At 46.5% G+C, this 19,525-nt stretch overlaps 1 protein-coding gene across 7 annotated transcripts in view; it reads right to left on the reverse strand.

Annotated features, from left to right (window-relative positions):
- The window catches only part of LOC106612862 (BCAS3 microtubule associated cell migration factor), a 343,035-nt gene that overhangs the window by 33,331 nt on the left and 290,179 nt on the right, over positions 1-19,525 (reverse strand). For all 7 annotated transcript variants that reach the window (XM_045724535.1, XM_045724534.1, XM_045724533.1 and 4 more), the window contains one exon: positions 1,291-1,458. In XM_045724535.1, the coding sequence (XP_045580491.1) occupies positions 1,291-1,458 (168 nt within the window). The remainder of the gene's footprint in view (positions 1-1,290; positions 1,459-19,525) is intronic.

The following is a 19,525-nucleotide window of genomic DNA, read 5'->3' on the forward strand; positions in this document are numbered from 1 at the left end:
TAATTTATATATATATAAAACAACTGATATATCACATTTACATAAGTAGTCAGACCCTTACTCAGTACTTTGTTGAAGTACCTTTGGCAGTGATTCTTGGGTATGATGCTACAAGCTTGGCACATCTGTATTTGGGGAGTTTCTCCCATTCTTCTCTGCAAATCCTCTCAAGCTCTGTCAGGTTGGATGGGGAGCGTTGTTGCACAGCTATTTTCAGGTCTCTCCAGAGACGTTTGATCGGGTTCAAGTCTGGGCTCTGGCTGGGCCACTCTAGGACATTGAGACTTGTCCTGAAGCCACTCCTGTGTTGTTTTGGCTCTGTGCTTAGAATCATTGTCCTGTTGGAAGGTGAACCTTTGCCCCAGTCTGAGGTCCTGAGCACTCCAGAACAGGTTTTCGTCAAGGATCTCTCTGTACTCTCCTCTGTACATCTTTCCCTCAATCCTGACTAGTCTTCCAGTCCCTGCTGCTGAAAAACATCCTCACAACATGATGCTGCTACCACCATGCTTCAAGGTAGGGATGGTGCCAGGTTTCCTCCAGACGTGACGCTTGGCATTCAGGCCAAAGAGTTCAATCTTGGTTTCATCAGACCAGAGAATCTTGTTTCTCATGGTCAGAGAGTCTTTAGGTGCCTTTTGGCAAACTCCAAGCGGGCTGTCATGTGTCTTTTACTGAGGAGTGTCGTCCGTTTGGTCACTATACCATAAAGTCCTGATTGGTCAACTGCTGCGGAGATGGTTGTCCTTCTGGAAGGTTCTCCCATCTCCACAGAGGAACTCTAGAGCTTTGTCAGAGTGACCATTGGGGTCTTGGTCACCTCCCTGACCAAGGCCCTTTTTCATCGATTGCTCAGTTTGGCCAGGCTGCCAGCTCTAGGAAGTCTTGGTGGTTCCAAACATCTTCCATTTAAGAATGATGGAGGCCAATCTGTTCTTGGGGACCTTCAATGCTGCAGACATTTTTTGGTACCCTTCCCCAGATCTGTGCCTCGACACAATCCTGCGTGGGAGCTCTATGGACAATTCCTTCGACCTCATGGCTTGGTCTTTGCTCTGACATGCTCTGTCAACTGTGGGACCTTATATAGACAGGTGTGTGCCTTTCCAAATCATGTCCAATCAATTGAATTTTCCACAGGTGGACTCCAATCAAGTTTTAGAATAAGGCTGTAGCGTAACAAAATGTGGAAAAAGTCAAGGGGTCTGAATACTTTCCGAAGGCACTGCATGTGTGAGATTATGTGTGCGCACATTTCTGTGTATGGGTTAGTGTATGTTTATGACTGACCGGTAGCAGAGCCCACAATGTCTCTGGATGGTGACTCTGACATGGCGTCTGCCAGCCTCTCTCTCAGCCCCTCCTCGGTGGATTCCACCGAGCTCATGTGACGCAGGCCAAAGCTCTCTGGCCAGCTGCCACACACCTCCAGCAGGGTCACACTGCGGTCAAACGTCCCTGGAACACAAACACCCCCATTTAGAGACGGTCAGCACAACACAACCACACACACAGTCAGCAGAAACCCAAAACATGGTCAGTTAAGGTATAGAAAGTAGAAATTAGATATATGATCTGTTAAAGTGCACAGTAATCAGTTTAACCGTACACACTGTCAAAATACAAGCAAGAACCTTCTAATAGTCAGTATAACGGCATGCTCGCTACTGCCCACTTAGTCAGTCCAACCACATACACCACAGTCATTCCAAATACACAACTACATTCACAACCACACACTAAATCCATATAACCACACAGATGTTCAAGTGAAGTTCTGACATCAAACACCTAAGCTGTGTTTGAATACTCATACTAACCGCACTAACTGTACTATTTGTGATGTACATTGAGTATGTAGTATGCTTATTGGTTTTAGTATGGATATAGTTAGTATGCCAAACGTTCCCGGATGTCGTGCTACATTCCCCCAAAATTCGAAGAACACATGCAGTGGACACGATTCCCGTGCTTTTAGGGCCCATAATGCAATTCTCCAGAACATGGGCGTGGTATCACAACATTTTCAGATTTGAAGAAAATGGCGGAAAATATGCAGTCAAAGTCCGACGAGAGCGGATACAAATTTATTGCTTTAACTAATTCTGACAGATTTTAAGAAAATGTTGAGCAATGTAATAAAAAAGTAATGACTTTTCAAATAAGTTACAAGTTATGTTGGCTGTCAGTTAGCAATGCTAGCCTTATGAACTGCATAGCATTACAGCAGTTGCTTGTATGTACCGGTATGTTAGCTAGCTACCTAATGTTAGTTGGCTACTAGCACATCGAACTTGCCAGTATATTAACTACCCAACATTTATTGACTTGATTATTCACTTTATTCTTATCTAAGTGGTATAGTTGTTGTGTGATCTCAATGGACACTGTTAAAGATGTCTAGTTAGTTATTTGTTATGCTAACAAGCTAGCAAGAAGTTGCATAGCAACAGCATCAACTTCCAGTAGACAGGTGAAGTGCTAGTACACTCAACTGAAAGAATACCATTTGTTTACAGTACACTAACATTAACTAATAGTATGTAGTATATACAGTTGAATCAGAAGTTTACATACACTTAGGTTAGAGTCATGAAAACTTGTTTTTCAACCACTCCACAAATTTCTTGTTAAACTATAGTTTTGGGAAGTCGGTTAGGACATCTACTTTGTGCATGGCACAAGTAATTTTTCCAACAATTGTTTACAGAAAGACTAATTCACTGTATCACAATTCCAGTGGGTCAGAAGTTTATATACACTAAGTTGACTGTGCCTTTAAACAGCTTGGAAAGTTCCAGAAAATGATGTCATGACATTAGAAGCTTCTGATAGGCTAATTTACATAATTTGTGTCAATTGGAGGTGTACCTGTGGATGTATTTCAAGGCCTACCTTCAAACTCAGTGCCTCTTTGCTTGACATCATGGGAAAATCAAAAGAAATCAGCCAAGACCTCAAAATGTTTTTTGTTGACCTCCACAAGTCTGGTTCATCCTTGGGAGCAATTTCCAAACGCCTGAAGGTAACACGTTCATCTGTACAAACAATAGTATGCAAGTATAAACACCATGGGACCACGCAGCCGTTATACTGCTCAGGAAGGAGACGCGTTCTGTCTCCTAGAGATGAATGTACTTTGGTGCGAAAAGTGCAAATCAATCCCAGAACAACAGCAAAGGACCTTGTGAAGATACTGGAGGAAACAGCCGGAAGAGGACTGGCCACCCCTCATAGCCTGGTTCCTCTCTAGGTTTCTTCCTAGGTTCTGGCCTTTCTAGGGAGTTTTTCCTAGCTGGAGGAAATAGGTACAAAAGTATCTATATCCACAGTAAAACGAGTCCTATATCGACATAACCTGAAAGGCTACTCAGCAAGGAATAAGCCACTGCTCCAAAACCGCCATAAAAAAGCCAGACTACGGTTTGTAACTGCACATGGTGACTGCACATTGTAACTGCACATCGTACTTTTTGGAGAAATGTCCTCTGGTCTGATGAAACAAAAATAGAGCTGTTTGGCCATAATGACCATCATTATGTTTGGAGGAAAAAGGGGGAGTCTTGCAAGCCGAAGAACACCATCCCATCCGTGAAGCACGGACTGAAAAAGCGTATGCGAGCAAGTAGGCCTACAAACCTGACTCAGTTACACCAGCTCTGTCAGGAGGAATGGGCCAAAATTCACCCAACTTATTGTGGGAAGCTTGTGGAAGGCTACACGAAACGTTTGACCCAAGTTAAACAATTTAACTTCTCTATGGTAGGGGGCAGTATTTTGACGTCCGGATGAAAGGCGTGCCTGTAGTAAACTGCCTGCTACTCAGGCTCAGAAGGTAGGATATGCATATTATTAGTAGATCTGGATAGAAAACACTCTGAAGTTTCTAAAACTGTTTCAATGATGTCTGTGAGTATAACAGAACTCATATGGCAGGCAAAAACCTGAGAAAGATCCAACCAGGAAGTGTGGAAATCTGAGGTTTGTAGTTTTTCAAGTGATTGCCTATACAGTATACAGTGACTTAGGGTTCATTTTGCACTTCCTAAGGCTTCCACTAGATGTCAACAGTCTTTAGAACGTTGTTTCATGCTTCTACTGTGACTGGGGAGAGAATAAGAGCTCCTGGAAGAAGAGGAGTGAGAAAATGACATGAGCTCAGTGGCGTTCGCTCACGTGAGAGTTAGCTGTGTTCCTTTTCTTTCTTGAAGACATTGGAATTGTCCGGTTGGAATATTACTTAAGATTTATGATAAACATCCTAAAGGTTGATGCTATACATCGTTTGACATGTTTCTACGAACGTAAATATAACTTCTTTTGACTTTTCGTCGTGACATTTTGTGCGCGCTTCCTGCATTTGGAGTAGTGGACTAAACGCGCGAACAAAAAGGAGGTTTAAAAACAAACATTTATTGTGGAACTGGGATTCCTGGGAGTGCATTCTGATGAAGATCATCAAAGGTAAGTGAATATTTATAATGTAATTTTTGTCATTTCTGTTGACTCCAAAATGGCGGGTATCTGTATGGCTTGTTTTGATATCTGAGCGCTGTACTCAGATTATTGCAAAATTTGCTTTCGCCGTAAAGCTTTTTTGAAATCTGACACAGCGGTTGCATTAAGGAGAAGTGTATCTATAATTCTTTGAATAACTGTTGAATATTTTATCAACGTTTATGATGAGTATTTCTGTAAATTGATGTGCTCATTCACCGGAAGTTTTGGTAGGCAAAACATTTCTGAACATTACACGCCAATGTAAAAAGGGGGTTTTGGATTTAAATATGAAGTTTATCGAGCAAAACATACATGTATTGTGTAACATGAAGTCCTATGAGTGTCATCTGATGAAGATCATCAAAGGTTAGTGATTCATTTTAGCTGTATTTCTTGTTTATGTGACGCCTCTCCTTGCTTGGAAAATGGCTGTGTGGTTTTTCTTGTCTCGGTGCTGTCCTAACATAATCTAATGTCATGCTTTCGTTGTAAAGCCTTTTTGAAATCGGACAATGTGGTTGGATTAACGAGAAGTGTATCTTTAAAATGGGATATAATAGTTGTATGTTTGAGAAATTTGAATGAGATTTTTTGTTGTTTTGAATTTGCCGCCCTGCTATTTCACTGGCTGTTGAATAGTGTTTCCCACGACGCTAGCGTCCCACATACCCCAGAGAGGTTAAAGGCAATGCTAACAAATACTAATTGAGTGTATGTAAACTTCTGACCCACTGGGAATGTGATGAAAGAAATAAAAGCTGAAATAAATAATTCTCTCTACTACTATTCTGACATTTCACATTCTTAAAATAAAGTGGTGATTCTAACTGACCTAAAATGGGATTTTTACTAGGATTAAATATCAAGAACTGTGAAAAACTAAGTTTAAATGTATTTGGCTAAGGTGTATGTAAACTTCAGACTTCAACTGTACACTCATTAAGTATGTAGTATACATACACACTGAATTAAGTCAAGAGATTTAGTAGCTGGGACAAAGGATGCAGCTACTGACTATGGCCCTGGTTAAAGGGATACTTCGGGATTTTGGCAATGAGGGCCAGTCACTGCACTAACTCTAGAAAACACTACTGGGATGGAGGGATGACATCAAACAAGGGAAAGTTAAGAGCCACTGGACTGATAAACAGAGCGGAAAGAGAGAGAGATAGAGAGACAATAACTGACAGAAAAGGAGGCATGACAGAGCAGAGGAAAGAAAAAGGCAAAATAGAAAAGGACCTAGAGAGAAAAACACCAGAACAAGACTGGAATGATCTTTATCATAGAAGAGACGCTATTGTTGGTTGTCTGGTGGTTGTCTGGTGGGGTTGTTATTTGGTTGGTCTCTCTACCTGACACCTAGTCCCCTGACCCAGACTGGGTCTGTGTTATCAGAAGGAGCAGCGACAGTGGACCCTTTGATCTCAGAGTTAAGTTTAGTGGCTATCTAGGCCCTAGGTGTATGGAGGTCTGGCCAGCCTCAGCCACACTCTGGCCCACTGACAAGCTCTAATGCTGGGGCGAGAGCCTGCACGGGCTGCCCTGACAGGCCTGGTTTTACACACAGATAGGAAGGACCAGGTCTCCACTTGGCTATCTGCTGTTAAGACACACACTACACCGGGCCAGGCAGGAGAAGCTGATAACTTTGCACCACTTCATAAAAAATCTGTGTGTGTGACTCCTCAAAAGATCCCCCCTTGCCAGCAGGCCCACTATCAAAGCCATGGCCAAGAGCCTGCGTGCAGGGTGTTGTGGTGTGTGTGAGAGAGAGAGAGAACAGAAGCCCTGTGTGCCACAATAGCGCTCTTGAAGGTGACATTATGTTATTATGGTTACCAAGCGGTTGATTTGATGTTTTACCACAGTGTGGAATTGAATTTTCGACCGTTAAAACAACCCTCCGGCAATGCTGTGAAATGTGGCCTATCTTTGAGACCTCACTATGCTGGTATGTGAACCGTGAGCTAGTTCATTTATTTACATGGGCTGAGTATGTAATGAGTAAGTAATGCACATAGAGTGTGAGAGCTTGTGTTAGTCTGTGTCTGCGTGAGTCAGTGTGTCCTCCTGAATTCACTGTCACAGCACTCCAGATGCTCTATGGAGACTTCCTTCACAAATCTATTAACCCATCAGTCTCAATTAACATGATGGCAGGACCCTAATGGTACGACCTAATTTCTCTCTCTCTCTCACACACACACACACACACACACACACACACACACACACACACACACACACACACACACACACACACACACACACACACACACACACCACCCCTGGGGTTCACATCAACCATTACAGAGCAAAAACATTAAACACAACACAAACTACTACACCAAAGTATATCGTTTTAATTACTATTCCAAAACCACCATGACACTGACCAAATGGACAATTTTGGACGATATAGATGTACCCCCAGAGAATGGTGAGCCAGATATGTAGCTGTCAAGGTCAGTAGTCCCCCCCCTCTCTCCCTGCATCAGGGGTGATGTCTGCTTGTTTATCCCATGTGTAGCTCTGTGTTGTTGTTTTTGTCACACTGCTTTGCTTTATCTTGGCCAGGTCGCAGTTGTAAATGAGAGCTTATTCTCAACTGGCCTACCTGGTGAAATAAAGGTGAAATAAATAAAAATGTCTCCATGCTCCAGCATGTGACAGCAAGTCCCACTCCTCCACTCCGGTCAGTATCATGATGATGCTAATGAAATAACAGCCAGACTCCTCAGGGTTAGTAGGAACCGAGGGACGTAGTGAGTGTGGAGCAGCAGGATGGGATTCTTCCTCTGCAGGGTTAGTAGGAACCGAGGGACGTAGTGAGTGTGGAGCAGCAGGATGGGATTCTTCCTCTGCAGGGTTAGTAGGAACCGAGGGACGTAGTGAGTGTGGAGCAGCAGGATGGGATTCTTCCTCTGCAGGGTTAGTAGGAACCGAGGGACGTAGTGAGTGTGGAGCAGCAGGATGGGATTCTTCCTCTGCAGGGTTAGTAGGAACCGAGGGACGTAGTGAGTGTGGAGCAGCAGGATGGGATTCTTCCTCTGCAGGGTTAGTAGGAACCGAGGGACGTAGTGAGTGTGGAGCAGCAGGATGGGATTCTTCCTCTGCAGGGTTAGTAGGAACCGAGGGACGTAGTGAGTGTGGAGCAGCAGGATGGGATTCTTCCTCTGCAGGGTTAGTAGGAACCGAGGGACGTAGTGAGTGTGGAGCAGCAGGATGGGATTCTTCCTCTGCAGGGTTAGTAGGAACCGAGGGACGTAGTGAGTGTGGAGCAGCAGGATGGGATTCTTCCTCTGCAGGGTTAGTAGGAACCGAGGGACGTAGTGAGTGTGGAGCAGCAGGATGGGATTCTTCCTCTGCAGGGTTAGTAGGAACCGAGGGACGTAGTGAGTGTGGAGCAGCAGGATGGGATTCTTCCTCTGCAGGGTTAGTAGGAACCGAGGGACGTAGTGAGTGTGGAGCAGCAGGATGGGATTCTTCCTCTGCAGGGTTAGTAGGAACCGAGGGACGTAGTGAGTGTGGAGCAGCAGGATGGGATTCTTCCTCTGCAGGGTTAGTAGGAACCGAGGGACGTAGTGAGTGTGGAGCAGCAGGATGGGATTCTTCCTCTGCAGGGTTAGTAGGAACCGAGGGACGTAGTGAGTGTGGAGCAGCAGGATGGGATTCTTCCTCTGCAGGGTTAGTAGGAACCGAGGGACGTAGTGAGTGTGGAGCAGCAGGATGGGATTCTTCCTCTGCAGGGTTAGTAGGAACCGAGGGACGTAGTGAGTGTGGAGCAGCAGGATGGGATTCTTCCTCTGCAGGGTTAGTAGGAACCGAGGGACGTGAGTGAGTGTGGAGCAGCAGGATGGGATTCTTCCTCTGCAGGGTTAGTAGGAACCGAGGGACGTAGTGAGTGTGGAGCAGCAGGATGGGATTCTTCCTCTGCAGGGTTAGTAGGAACCGAGGGACGTAGTGAGTGTGGAGCAGCAGGATGGGATTCTTCCTCTGCAGGGTTAGTAGGAACCGAGGGACGTAGTGAGTGTGGAGCAGCAGGATGGGATTCTTCCTCTGCAGGGTTAGTAGGAACCGAGGGACGTAGTGAGTGTGGAGCAGCAGGATGGGATTCTTCCTCTGCAGGGTTAGTAGGAACCGAGGGACGTAGTGAGTGTGGAGCAGCAGGATGGGATTCTTCCTCTGCAGGGTTAGTAGGAACCGAGGGACGTAGTGAGTGTGGAGCAGCAGGATGGGATTCTTCCTCTGCAGGGTTAGTAGGAACCGAGGGACGTAGTGAGTGTGGAGCAGCAGGATGGGATTCTTCCTCTGCAGGGTTAGTAGGAACCGAGGGACGTAGTGAGTGTGGAGCAGCAGGATGGGATTCTTCCTCTGCAGGGTTAGTAGGAACCGAGGGACGTAGTGAGTGTGGAGCAGCAGGATGGGATTCTTCCTCTGCAGGGTTAGTAGGAACCGAGGGACGTAGTGAGTGTGGAGCAGCAGGATGGGATTCTTCCTCTGCAGGGTTAGTAGGAACCGAGGGACGTAGTGAGTGTGGAGCAGCAGGATGGGATTCTTCCTCTGCAGGGTTAGTAGGAACCGAGGGACGTAGTGAGTGTGGAGCAGCAGGATGGGATTCTTCCTCTGCAGGGTTAGTAGGAACCGAGGGACGTAGTGAGTGTGGAGCAGCAGGATGGGATTCTTCCTCTGCAGGGTTAGTAGGAACCGAGGGACGTAGTGAGTGTGGAGCAGCAGGATGGGATTCTTCCTCTGCAGGGTGGGGCTTTGCTTCTCCAATCCTCCTCTTTTCATTTCTCACTGACAATGTTCTAGGGACAACTGAAACATGAGGACATGATGTTCACAAGCATTTTAGTGACAGGAGAGAGAGAAGAGACAGACAGGAGAGAGAAGAGACAGACAGGAGAGAGAGAAGAGACAGATAGCAGAGAGAGAGAGAGTGAGGATGTGGACAGAAACACGTTTTTTCATCATGGTTAAACTAAAACCCAGGCTGGATTAGTTCTCTCCCAGCTGTTGGTTCACTGCCACACCGACTGAAGATCAGGCCCTACTTATCTCTCCCAACGCTAGTTTCCTTAAAGATTTAATCAGTGTGTGTGTGTTCACCTTTACAACAGGGCAGCAGCTCAGGATGGCACAGCTGGACACAAACAAAGACACACTGCACGCAACGCATAACAACCGGCCACAAGCCATCATCTCTGGGCTACCTGGCTGCTAAACAGCCTAACGACGGGAGGCTAACGGTTGGCTAGCTGATAGCGGTAATTCAATTAGGCTTTACTGCAGGGGGGTGGCATTAGAGTGATGGAGCTAACGAGGCTCAGGGCTGTAAACGGAGGGTTGTGACTCAGGGATGGAGGTTATTTGTGTTGGAAAAACAAACGCCTTCTGGTAACAAACTGCGTAAATCAGGATTTGACCGGAGGGAAGGCGACAGAGGTGTACATTTGGAAAGATACAGACTACCCCCCTGAGTTGGACCTGGACAGCCTGTACCTGGAGCAGGGAGGGCATGCCTGTCTTGGTGTGATGACTAGCTGGGCTGTGAGACGGCAGACTTGAGGTTGATGCTATGTCTTAATCAGTAGGCTCTGTCCTCACAGTGGTAGTCACACACACACACACACACACACACACACACACACACACACACACACACACACACACACACACACACACACACACACACACACACACACACACACACACACACACACACACACACACACACACACTTCCTCTTGCTCTGTGAACCAAGTCTGACAGAGTGTGTGTGACAGTGGCCAGGCAGGGCCATGGAGACTGGAGTCAGTGAAAGAGTGGAGAGCTGCCTGCCAGAGTAGTTTAGTGGTGGGCGACAGGTTAGTGTTAATGGAGATGGATTAACAACTGTGATAGGTAGCTAGGAGGTCTCTCTTTGCTCTTCACTAGATACCCTTTCTTTCATTACACTAGGCCCTGCTTTTAAATACATTTACTCCCCCCCTCTCTCTCCTGGGTCGGCTGAGCACTAGTAATCCTTTCAATAGTGGGGCTTGCCCGGGGTCAAAGACTCACAACCGCACACACATACACACAGACACACACACACACACAAACATGCATGCCCGGCTGCGCTCACATAGTCATCACACAGAACACGTAAGCAGGCACGCACACACACACACACGTAAGCACACACACACACACACACACACACACACACACACACACACACACACACACACACACACAGGCTCTTCACTTTGCACCTCCCTGTTTAAAGCCAGTTTAAAGGAGAGTCAGAGGCGCAATGATAGCTAGTTCACGATTAGCCTTAAACCTTTAATAGGTGAGACAGTCTCTGCACTGTGTATGGTACTGTCAGACAGACTTCAAAGTCTCTGAGACACATATACACACACACACACACTAACACCCCTCTGTACTATAGTGTGTTTACATACAGTTCTGACTAGGGCTGTTGTGGTGACCACATTACTGCCACACCGGCATTCACGAGTCATGAAGGCAGTTCTGACTAGGGCTGTTGTGGTGACCATATTACCGCCACACCGGCATTCACGAGTCATGAAGGCAGTTCTGACTAGGGCTGTTGCGGTGACCACATTACTGCCACACCGGCATTCACGAGTCATGAAGGCAGTTCTGACTAGGGCTGTTGTGGTGACCACATTACTGCCACACCGGCATTCACGAGTCATGAAGGCAGTTCTGACTAGGGCTGTTGCGGTGACCATATTACCGCCACACCGGCATTCACGAGTCATGAAGGCAGTTCTGACTAGGGCTGTTGCGGTGACCATATTACCGCCACACCGGCATTCACGAGTCATGAAGGCAGTTCTGACTAGGGCTGTTGCGGTGACCACATTACCGCCACACCGGCATTCACGAGTCATGAAGGCAGTTCTGACTAGGGCTGTTGCGGTGACCATATTACCGCCACACCGGCATTCACGAGTCATGAAGGCAGTTCTGACTAGGGCTGTTGTGGTGACCATATTACCGCCACACCGGCATTCACGAGTCATGAAAGGCAGTCAAATTCCATGTGACCGTTTGTTTAGTCATGGTAATTAGGCTTCTCCAAGCCCCGATGCTGCTGGTCATTAGTAACCTACCAAACTTGCTAAGTGCCTGGTACTCAGCACTCTATTGTCCCTCTAATCATTCTGTCATCAATGCAAAAGTAATCGGAAATCTAATCAAACACTTAATGGGAGCTCATGTTGCGCAACATTTCTATAGGCTATGAAATTGTGTGAGAAAACAGAGTGAAGGCCTCTATTAAAAAGAGGATCTTTCTATAGACTAGGTCTACTATATTTCTCAACTTTCCTAATATTAAGCACATTGTTCATCTTTTCAACAGGAGTATAGACTACCTGGCTGGCATCAAAATTAACCACATGAAAAGCGTCCTCCCTTTCCCTATTTATGTATTTTTTCCCGCTGCCCCTGTTTCAATACAGGTGCATGACAATGGTTCATTCTAAATCAAAACAAATTTCACATGTATATATTATTTAGTATATGTAAAGACAAGATTAAATCAAGAATAGTCTGATGGGTGACAATATTACCCTATCACTTGTGAATGATGCCAAGCACAAGAAACTGCCTTGTTTTTTGTGACTTTTTCGAATCATAGTTGCACACCTCATGTAGCCTAGCCCATAGGCCTATATGTTTTGATAAGGTTTGTATCACAACTAAAGTGGACCAATAACTTCTTAAAATTAAGCACATTAATCCGCTTTACAAGGGGTTTCTCTTTCTTTCTTTCCCTCTCTCTTCTCTTGGAGGACCTGAGCCCAAGGACCATGCCTCAGGACTACCTGGCCTGATGACTCCTTGCTGTCCCCAGTCCACCTGGTCATGCTGCTGCTCGGTCTGGGGCTCCATGCAAGATCTCACCTCGTGGGGCATCATTGATCATGAGGAAGGTGAGAGATCAGCCCAGAACTACACGGCAGGACCTGGTCAATGACCTGAAGAGAGCTGGGACCACAGTCTCAAAGAAAACCATTAGTAACACACTACGCCGTCATGGATTAAAATCCTGCAGCGCACGCAAGGTCCCCCTGCTCAAGCCAGCGCATGTCCAGGCCTGTCTGAAGTTTGCCAATGACCATCTGGATGATCCAGAGGAGGAATGGGAGAAGGTCATGTGGTCTGATGAGACAAAAATAGAGCTTTTTGGTCTAAACTCCACTCGCCGCGTGTGTGTAAACCTGGTCAAGAACTACAGGAAACGTATGATCTCTGTAATTGCAATTACAAAGGTTTCTGTACCAAATATTAAGTTCTGCTTTTCTGATGTGTCAAATACTTATGTCATGCAATAAAATGCAAATTAATTACTTAAATCATACAATGTGATTTTCTGGATTTTTGTTTTAGATTCCGTCTCTCACAGTTGAAGTGTACCTATGATAAAAATTACAGACCTCTACATGCTTTGTAAGTAGGAAACACTGCCGATTTTGCAGGTTATCAAATACTTGTTCTCCCCACTGTACCTTGTCCCGGAACTGCTGTTTTGGACTCTCTCAGGTGCTGACCTGTTGCACCCTCTACAACCACTGTGATTATTATTATCTGACCCTGCTGGTCATCTATGAACATTTGAACATCTTGGCCATGTTCTGTTATAATCTCCCCCTGGCACAGGCAGAAGAGGACTGGCCACCCCTCAGAGCCTGGTTCCTCTCTAGTTTTCTTCCTAGGTTCTAGCCATTCTAGGGAGTTTTCCTAGCCACCATGCTTCTACATCTGCATTACTTGCTTTTTGGGGTTTAGGGCTGGGTTTCTGTACAGCACTTTGTGACATCGGCTGATGTAAAAAGGGCTTTATAAATACATTTGATTGAATTTGATTGATAAGCAGCTAGTGAGTTTCAAGTTTGGGGAAGATCATTTTCAAATAAAAATGCACTTTTATAATAAAAGCATGACATGCATAATTGTATTTGTGTTGACTTTTGATAATGGTGTTTCCCCGCTAATGAAACATTTGCGCTTACTGCCATGTGCACATTGCTGAGCTTATAATGTGAAGAAATAGCCTAATAGTTTATCAACATTTTAAGCTAAATGTTCTGATCTGTTTCGTAAGCCACATGGCGTAACATTTTTATGCTAGTGGTTGTATTAATTTGTGATCTATCGCATCCCACAACTGTCCCAGACTATGTTTACAATATTTATTTCACGAACAGAATAGGTTTACTTTTGTACTAACGGGAATAGTAGATTGACAGAGGCTAGTGCTTTTGCTGTTCGTTAGGCCTACTCATCTTGTTGGCTGACGAAACGTAAATGTGGACAGTTCTTCCAATATCTTCAATATGCACCTCGGAATTGGATAAGGACATGCGCAGTTGCGTCCCTGATGTGTCTGTCTTCACTTGTAGCCTGTGAGAAAGACCTGATCATGTGACGGAGAGCCATGTGAGTGAGATGCACTTCAGATTGCGCAGCACTCAGGGAGAAGGGCAACACGCAGCACTCAGGGAGAAGGGCACCACGCAGCACTCAGGGAGAAGGGCACCACGCAGCACTCAGGGAGAAGGGCACCACGCAGCACTCAGGGAGAAGGGCACCACGCAGCACTCAGGGAGAAGGGCACCACGCAGCACTCAGGGAGAAGGGCACCACGCAGCACTCAGGGAGAAGGGCACCACGCAGCACTCAGGGAGAAGGGCACCACGCAGCACTCAGGGAGAAGGGCACCACGCAGCACTCAGGGAGAAGGGCACCACGCAGCACTCAGGGAGAAGGGCACCACGCAGCACTCAGGGAGAAGGGCACCACGCAGCACTCAGGGAGAAGGGCACCACGCAGCACTCAGGGAGAAGGGCACCACACAGCACTCAGGGAGAAGGGCACCACGCAGCACTCAGGGAGAAGGGCACCACACAGCACTCAGGGAGAAGGACACCACACAGCACTCAGGGAGAAGGGCACCACGCAGCACTCAGGGAGAAGGGCACCACACAGCACTCAGGGAGAAGGACACCACGCAGCACTCAGGGAGAAGGGCACCACGCAGCACTCAGGGAGAAGGGCACCACGCAGCACTCAGGGAGAAGGGCACCACGCAGCACTCAGGGAGAAGGGCACCACGCAGCACTCAGGGAGAAGGGCACCACGCAGCACTCAGGGAGAAGGACACCACGCAGCACTCAGGGAGAAGGGCACCACGCAGCACTCAGGGAGAAGGACACCACGCAGCACTCAGGGAGAAGGGCACCACGCAGCACTCCGGGCCGCAAAAGGCATGGATTATTTTTTTGGGTGCATTACGGCCACAAAGGGGATGTCGCCGTGAAATTCGAGGCATTATGAAGTGCTTGTCAAATTGTGAATGAGAGACGATGAGTGTGTACAGCCTGCGCAAAAAACTAAGTAGAGCTCATGCCTTTCAAGTACTTTTTTCAAATCATTAGTCTTATAACATCAGAAAAATCGAAACATACAGCCCAATGTTTGTAGAACAACTAAAGTTACATTAATAACTAACTTAAGCATATAGGAGTACCTATTTCTTTCTTAACCGCTCAACACAGAATAGCCACATGTGCGCACTCCCTCAAATCTATAAAATATTTCAATTTTATTCAGCTTTGTTCAATTGTATTCTTCATACTATAAAATAATTCCACGGAATTGTAAGCAAATCTTGTTTGCATTAGGACAACTCAGTATGCTTTTCTGTACTTCTGAAATAAACTACATCATGCTTCTTTAGACCTGTCTAAAATAAATAAGTGATTTATTGTGATGGTGTAGGCTATATTACATGGATTTATTAGACTTTTTAAAATGTAGATGTTCCAAAAGTCTACATCAGTGTCATGTGTGGAAGACAGGAGATGCTAAATGTGTTTATGTTAATTAACGGTCAATTACCGTGAGACCGGCAGTTGTTTGCTTGACAATCACCGGCTGACAGAATGTTGTGACCACCACAGCCCTATATCTGACCCACATGCTCTCTCTCTCAGTGGGGGGACGATGAGGGCGACAGCATGGTTTGTCTTTGAACCGTTCAATAGGAAAAGTAAAGGGTCTAAAAGTGGCGGAAGGTTCAGTCAGTGAGATCAAAGGATAGAAGGGAGATAAGACCTCATTGTCCCAACAACATAACCCCCATACCAGGACGGTGAGAGTGACAAGGACACACAGATATCCCAGCAGATAATCACTCTCTGTTCTCTCTCTGTGTGTGGGATTAGACCTGTGACTCAGCCTGCCTCCCTTCTAATCTGAAACTGGAACCTGCATCATCAAAATGGCAGATAACGGGATACTGAAAATGCTGCACAGATTGTGGCTTGGATAAACTCCATGTGTGTGTGTCAATGTACACGTGACTGCACTGTATAGTTCCCAAACACACCAGTTCCATATGTTCACGTGTTTTGACCCTGAGCAATGGTACCACATATATGTGTCTGTGTTTGCACACGCACCATGTAAAAACACAGAGCACCATGTGATGTCTTCTTCAGTACTGATTACACTGGCTTGTCAAATGAAGTGGTGTGCACACAGTTATGAGGGCACCTGAGAGGGGACAGATTGGCTATCGAGAGAGCACACACACCTCCCAATATAAATGACTGATAGAGTACGAGTGGCCTGGCATGTTGCAGGCTGGGTCTCTGGTGTACGGAGCAAAGAAATATGGCAACATTGTTTATTCCTGGATAGGAATGTTCGCTATCTTATCAACACAATAAAATATATATTTTTTTCACAGCAGTTTTAGGTTTAAAATATTCTCTTTGGAATCCAGTCATAGGTTAGTCAGGACATTGACTGGGTCCAGTTATTCTTCATTCTACAGTCTAACTAGGTCTACCTTACCATGCCCTGTGCCCTCCAACCTCACCCCCCTCCTGTCCCTCGTCATACCCCACCACAGGTTCTCCAGGTCCCCATAAGCCACCATCAAACATGGCGCCGCCGGGTGCAGTGACCGGGCCACCCTGGAGGCCACCCTGGAGGCCCCCCTGGAGGCCAACCTGGAGGCCAACCTGGAGGCCCCCCTGGAGGCCCCCCTGGAGGCCAACCTGGAGGCCACCCTGGAGGCCACCCTGGAGGCCCCCCTGGAGGCCAACCTGGAGGCCAACCTGGAGGCCAACCTGGAGGCCACCCTGGAGGCCAACCTGGAGGCCAACCTGGAGGCCAACCTGGAGGCCAACCTGGAGGCCCCCCTGGAGGCCCCCCTGGAGGCCACCCTGGAGGCCACCCTGGAGGCCACCCTGGAGGCCACCCTGGAGGCCAACCTGGAGGCCACCCTGGAGGCCAACCTGGAGGCCAACCTGGAGGCCCCCCTGGAGGCCCCCCTGGAGGCCAACCTGGAGGCCAACCTGGAGGCCCCCCTGGAGGCCCCCCTGGAGGCCAACCTGGAGGCCCCCCTGGAGGCCCCCCTGGAGGCCAACCTGGAGGCCACCCTGGAGGCCAACCTGGAGGCCACCCTGGAGGCCAACCTGGAGGCCACCCTGGAGGCCAACCTGGAGGCCCCTCTGCCTTATGGGGCCTATGGATCTGGCTTGAAGGTCTGTTCTGCCAGTGTTTTGATGGCTCTGACCACTTAACAACACAGGAGAGAGACAGGGGGAATACATGAAAAGGGAAGTGAATGTGCCTTGCTGGGGGACATGACCGCTCTGTTTTCTCCTTCTCTCGTTCTTTATCCAGGACCCTGTGCTGGAGGGGTGTGTGTATGTGTTCGGGCCGTGTGGTGATGATGGGTTGAGGAGGTGCCCTGGGCTTGATTATAGAGGAGCCATGGGTTTGACACAGAGAAGACCTCACCAGGGTGTGTTTCCTGACAAACGGCAGGCGTGGTCTGACAGTGACGACGTGTGTGTGTGTGTGTGTACTTCTACGGCCTGGTGCCGAGGGGTCACCCTCAGGGCGGAGAACCACGCCTTAACACTCCCTTGGTCAAACAGCAGGTTTCACTACAACCCAACATGGCAACACAGAGACCCAAATAGCCTTCATATCTTTCCCCAGAATCTGGCAACCCAGCAAACACAACGGATGGACTGCAAATGAGCCCTATGGGCTATGGTCAAAAGTAGTCTACTACAGCATATAGGGAATTTGAGACAAATACAATCCCATGCCACTTCTAACTTAACACTGACTTTTCTGGTTCTATCCCATTAAAAATAATGTATATAGCATCTCCCCAACCCAAACACCTTGGGGAGACTTGTCCCTTCACCTTATTACCATAAGTGGCTAACCACACCTAAACAAAGTGTGGGTCTAGGTAAAACATGGACTGTCTGTGGAAAACAAAGGCCTATCTTTGGTAGTGCACTTCATGGTTTAGCAGTGGTTAATTGATTTCAGGAAGTATCATGTTGCAGTGTAATTGAATGAGGCTAATGTGATGATGTGGTGACGGTCAGGAGTTACACACTGATGTTCAGGCCCATTTGTTTCCTTGACAGGACAGGAATGTGTCTCACTCTCTCTCACACGCTCTCTCCCTCCCTCCGTTGTCATAATCGCTCTCTTTCCCATGGTAACAACCCCATCCCCAATTGCTATAAGATCACAGAGGGGACCTACTTCCAGGAAGTAAAATCTGCTTTTGGAGAGAATCCTCTCTATTGGAGAGGATTCAACACCTAAAGTACCTCTAATCTCATTGATCACATAACACTGATCACGCCACCATGTAAGACCAGGAGAGTGTGTATGTGTGTGTCTGTGCTTGGGTTATCAATCATAGACACAAGTGGTTTGTCTTTCTTGGGTACAACCCACAATCCATCTTAAAAGGAAGTAATCTGATTGGACTAGAAATGTGTTAGGTTGTTTAGTTAGTTCAGTTCTGATGTGATGTAGAGAGCTTTAGTTCAGTTCTGATGTGCTGTAGAGAGCTTTAGTTCAGTTCTGATGTGCTGTAGAGAGCTTTAGTTCAGTTCTGATGTGATGTAGAGAGCTTTAGTTCAGTTCTGATGTGATGTAGAGAGCTTTAGTTCAGTTCTGATGTGATGTAGAGAGCTTTAGTTCAGTTCTGATGTGATGTAGAGAGCTTTAGTTCAGTTCTGATGTGATGTAGAGAGCTTTAGTTCAGTTCTGATGTGATGTAGAGAGCTTTAGTTCAGTTCTGATGTGATGTAGAGAGCTTTAGTTCAGTTCTGATATGATGTAGAGAGCTTTAGTTCAGTTCTGATGTGCTGTAGAGAGCTTTAGTTCAGTTCTGATGTGATGTAGAGAGCTTTAGTTCAGTTCTGATGTGATGTAGAGAGCTTTAGTTCAGTTCTGATGTGATGTAGAGAGCTTTAGTTCAGTTCTGATGTGATGTAGAGAGCTTTAGTTCAGTTCTGATGTGATGTAGAGAGCTTTAGTTCAGTTCTGATGTGATGTAGAGAGCTTTAGTTCAGTTCTGATGTGATGTAGAGAGCTTTAGTTCAGTTCTGATGTGATGTAGAGAGCTTTAGTTCAGTTCTGATATGATGTAGAGAGCTTTAGTTCAGTTCTGATGTGATGTAGAGAGCTTTAGTTCAGTTCTGATGTGATGTAGAGAGCTTTAGTTCAGTTCTGATGTGATGTAGAGAGCTTTAGTTCAGTTCTGATGTGATGTAGAGAGCTTTAGTTCAGTTCTGATATGATGTAGAGAGCTTTAGTTCAGTTCTGATGTGATGTAGAGAGCTTTAGTTCAGTTCTGATGTGATGTAGAGAGCTTTAGTTCAGTTCTGATGTGATGTAGAGAGCTTTAGTTCAGTTCTGATGTGATGTAGAGAGCTTTAGTTCAGTTCTGATGTGATGTAGAGAGCTTTAGTTCAGTTCTGATGTGATGTAGAGAGCTTTAGTTCAGTTCTGATGTGATGTAGAGAGCTTTAGTTCAGTTCTGATGTAGAGAGCTTTAGTTTAGTTCTGATGTGATGTAGAGAGCTTTAGTTCAGTTCTGATGTGATTGTGTCCTAAACCAAGTATTCACCTGGAACAAGTTATTTTCTCTCATCTTTGTCTC

This window comes from Salmo salar, chromosome ssa09 (assembly GCF_905237065.1).
Source record: "Salmo salar chromosome ssa09, Ssal_v3.1, whole genome shotgun sequence".
Taxonomy (NCBI): domain Eukaryota; kingdom Metazoa; phylum Chordata; class Actinopteri; order Salmoniformes; family Salmonidae; genus Salmo; species Salmo salar.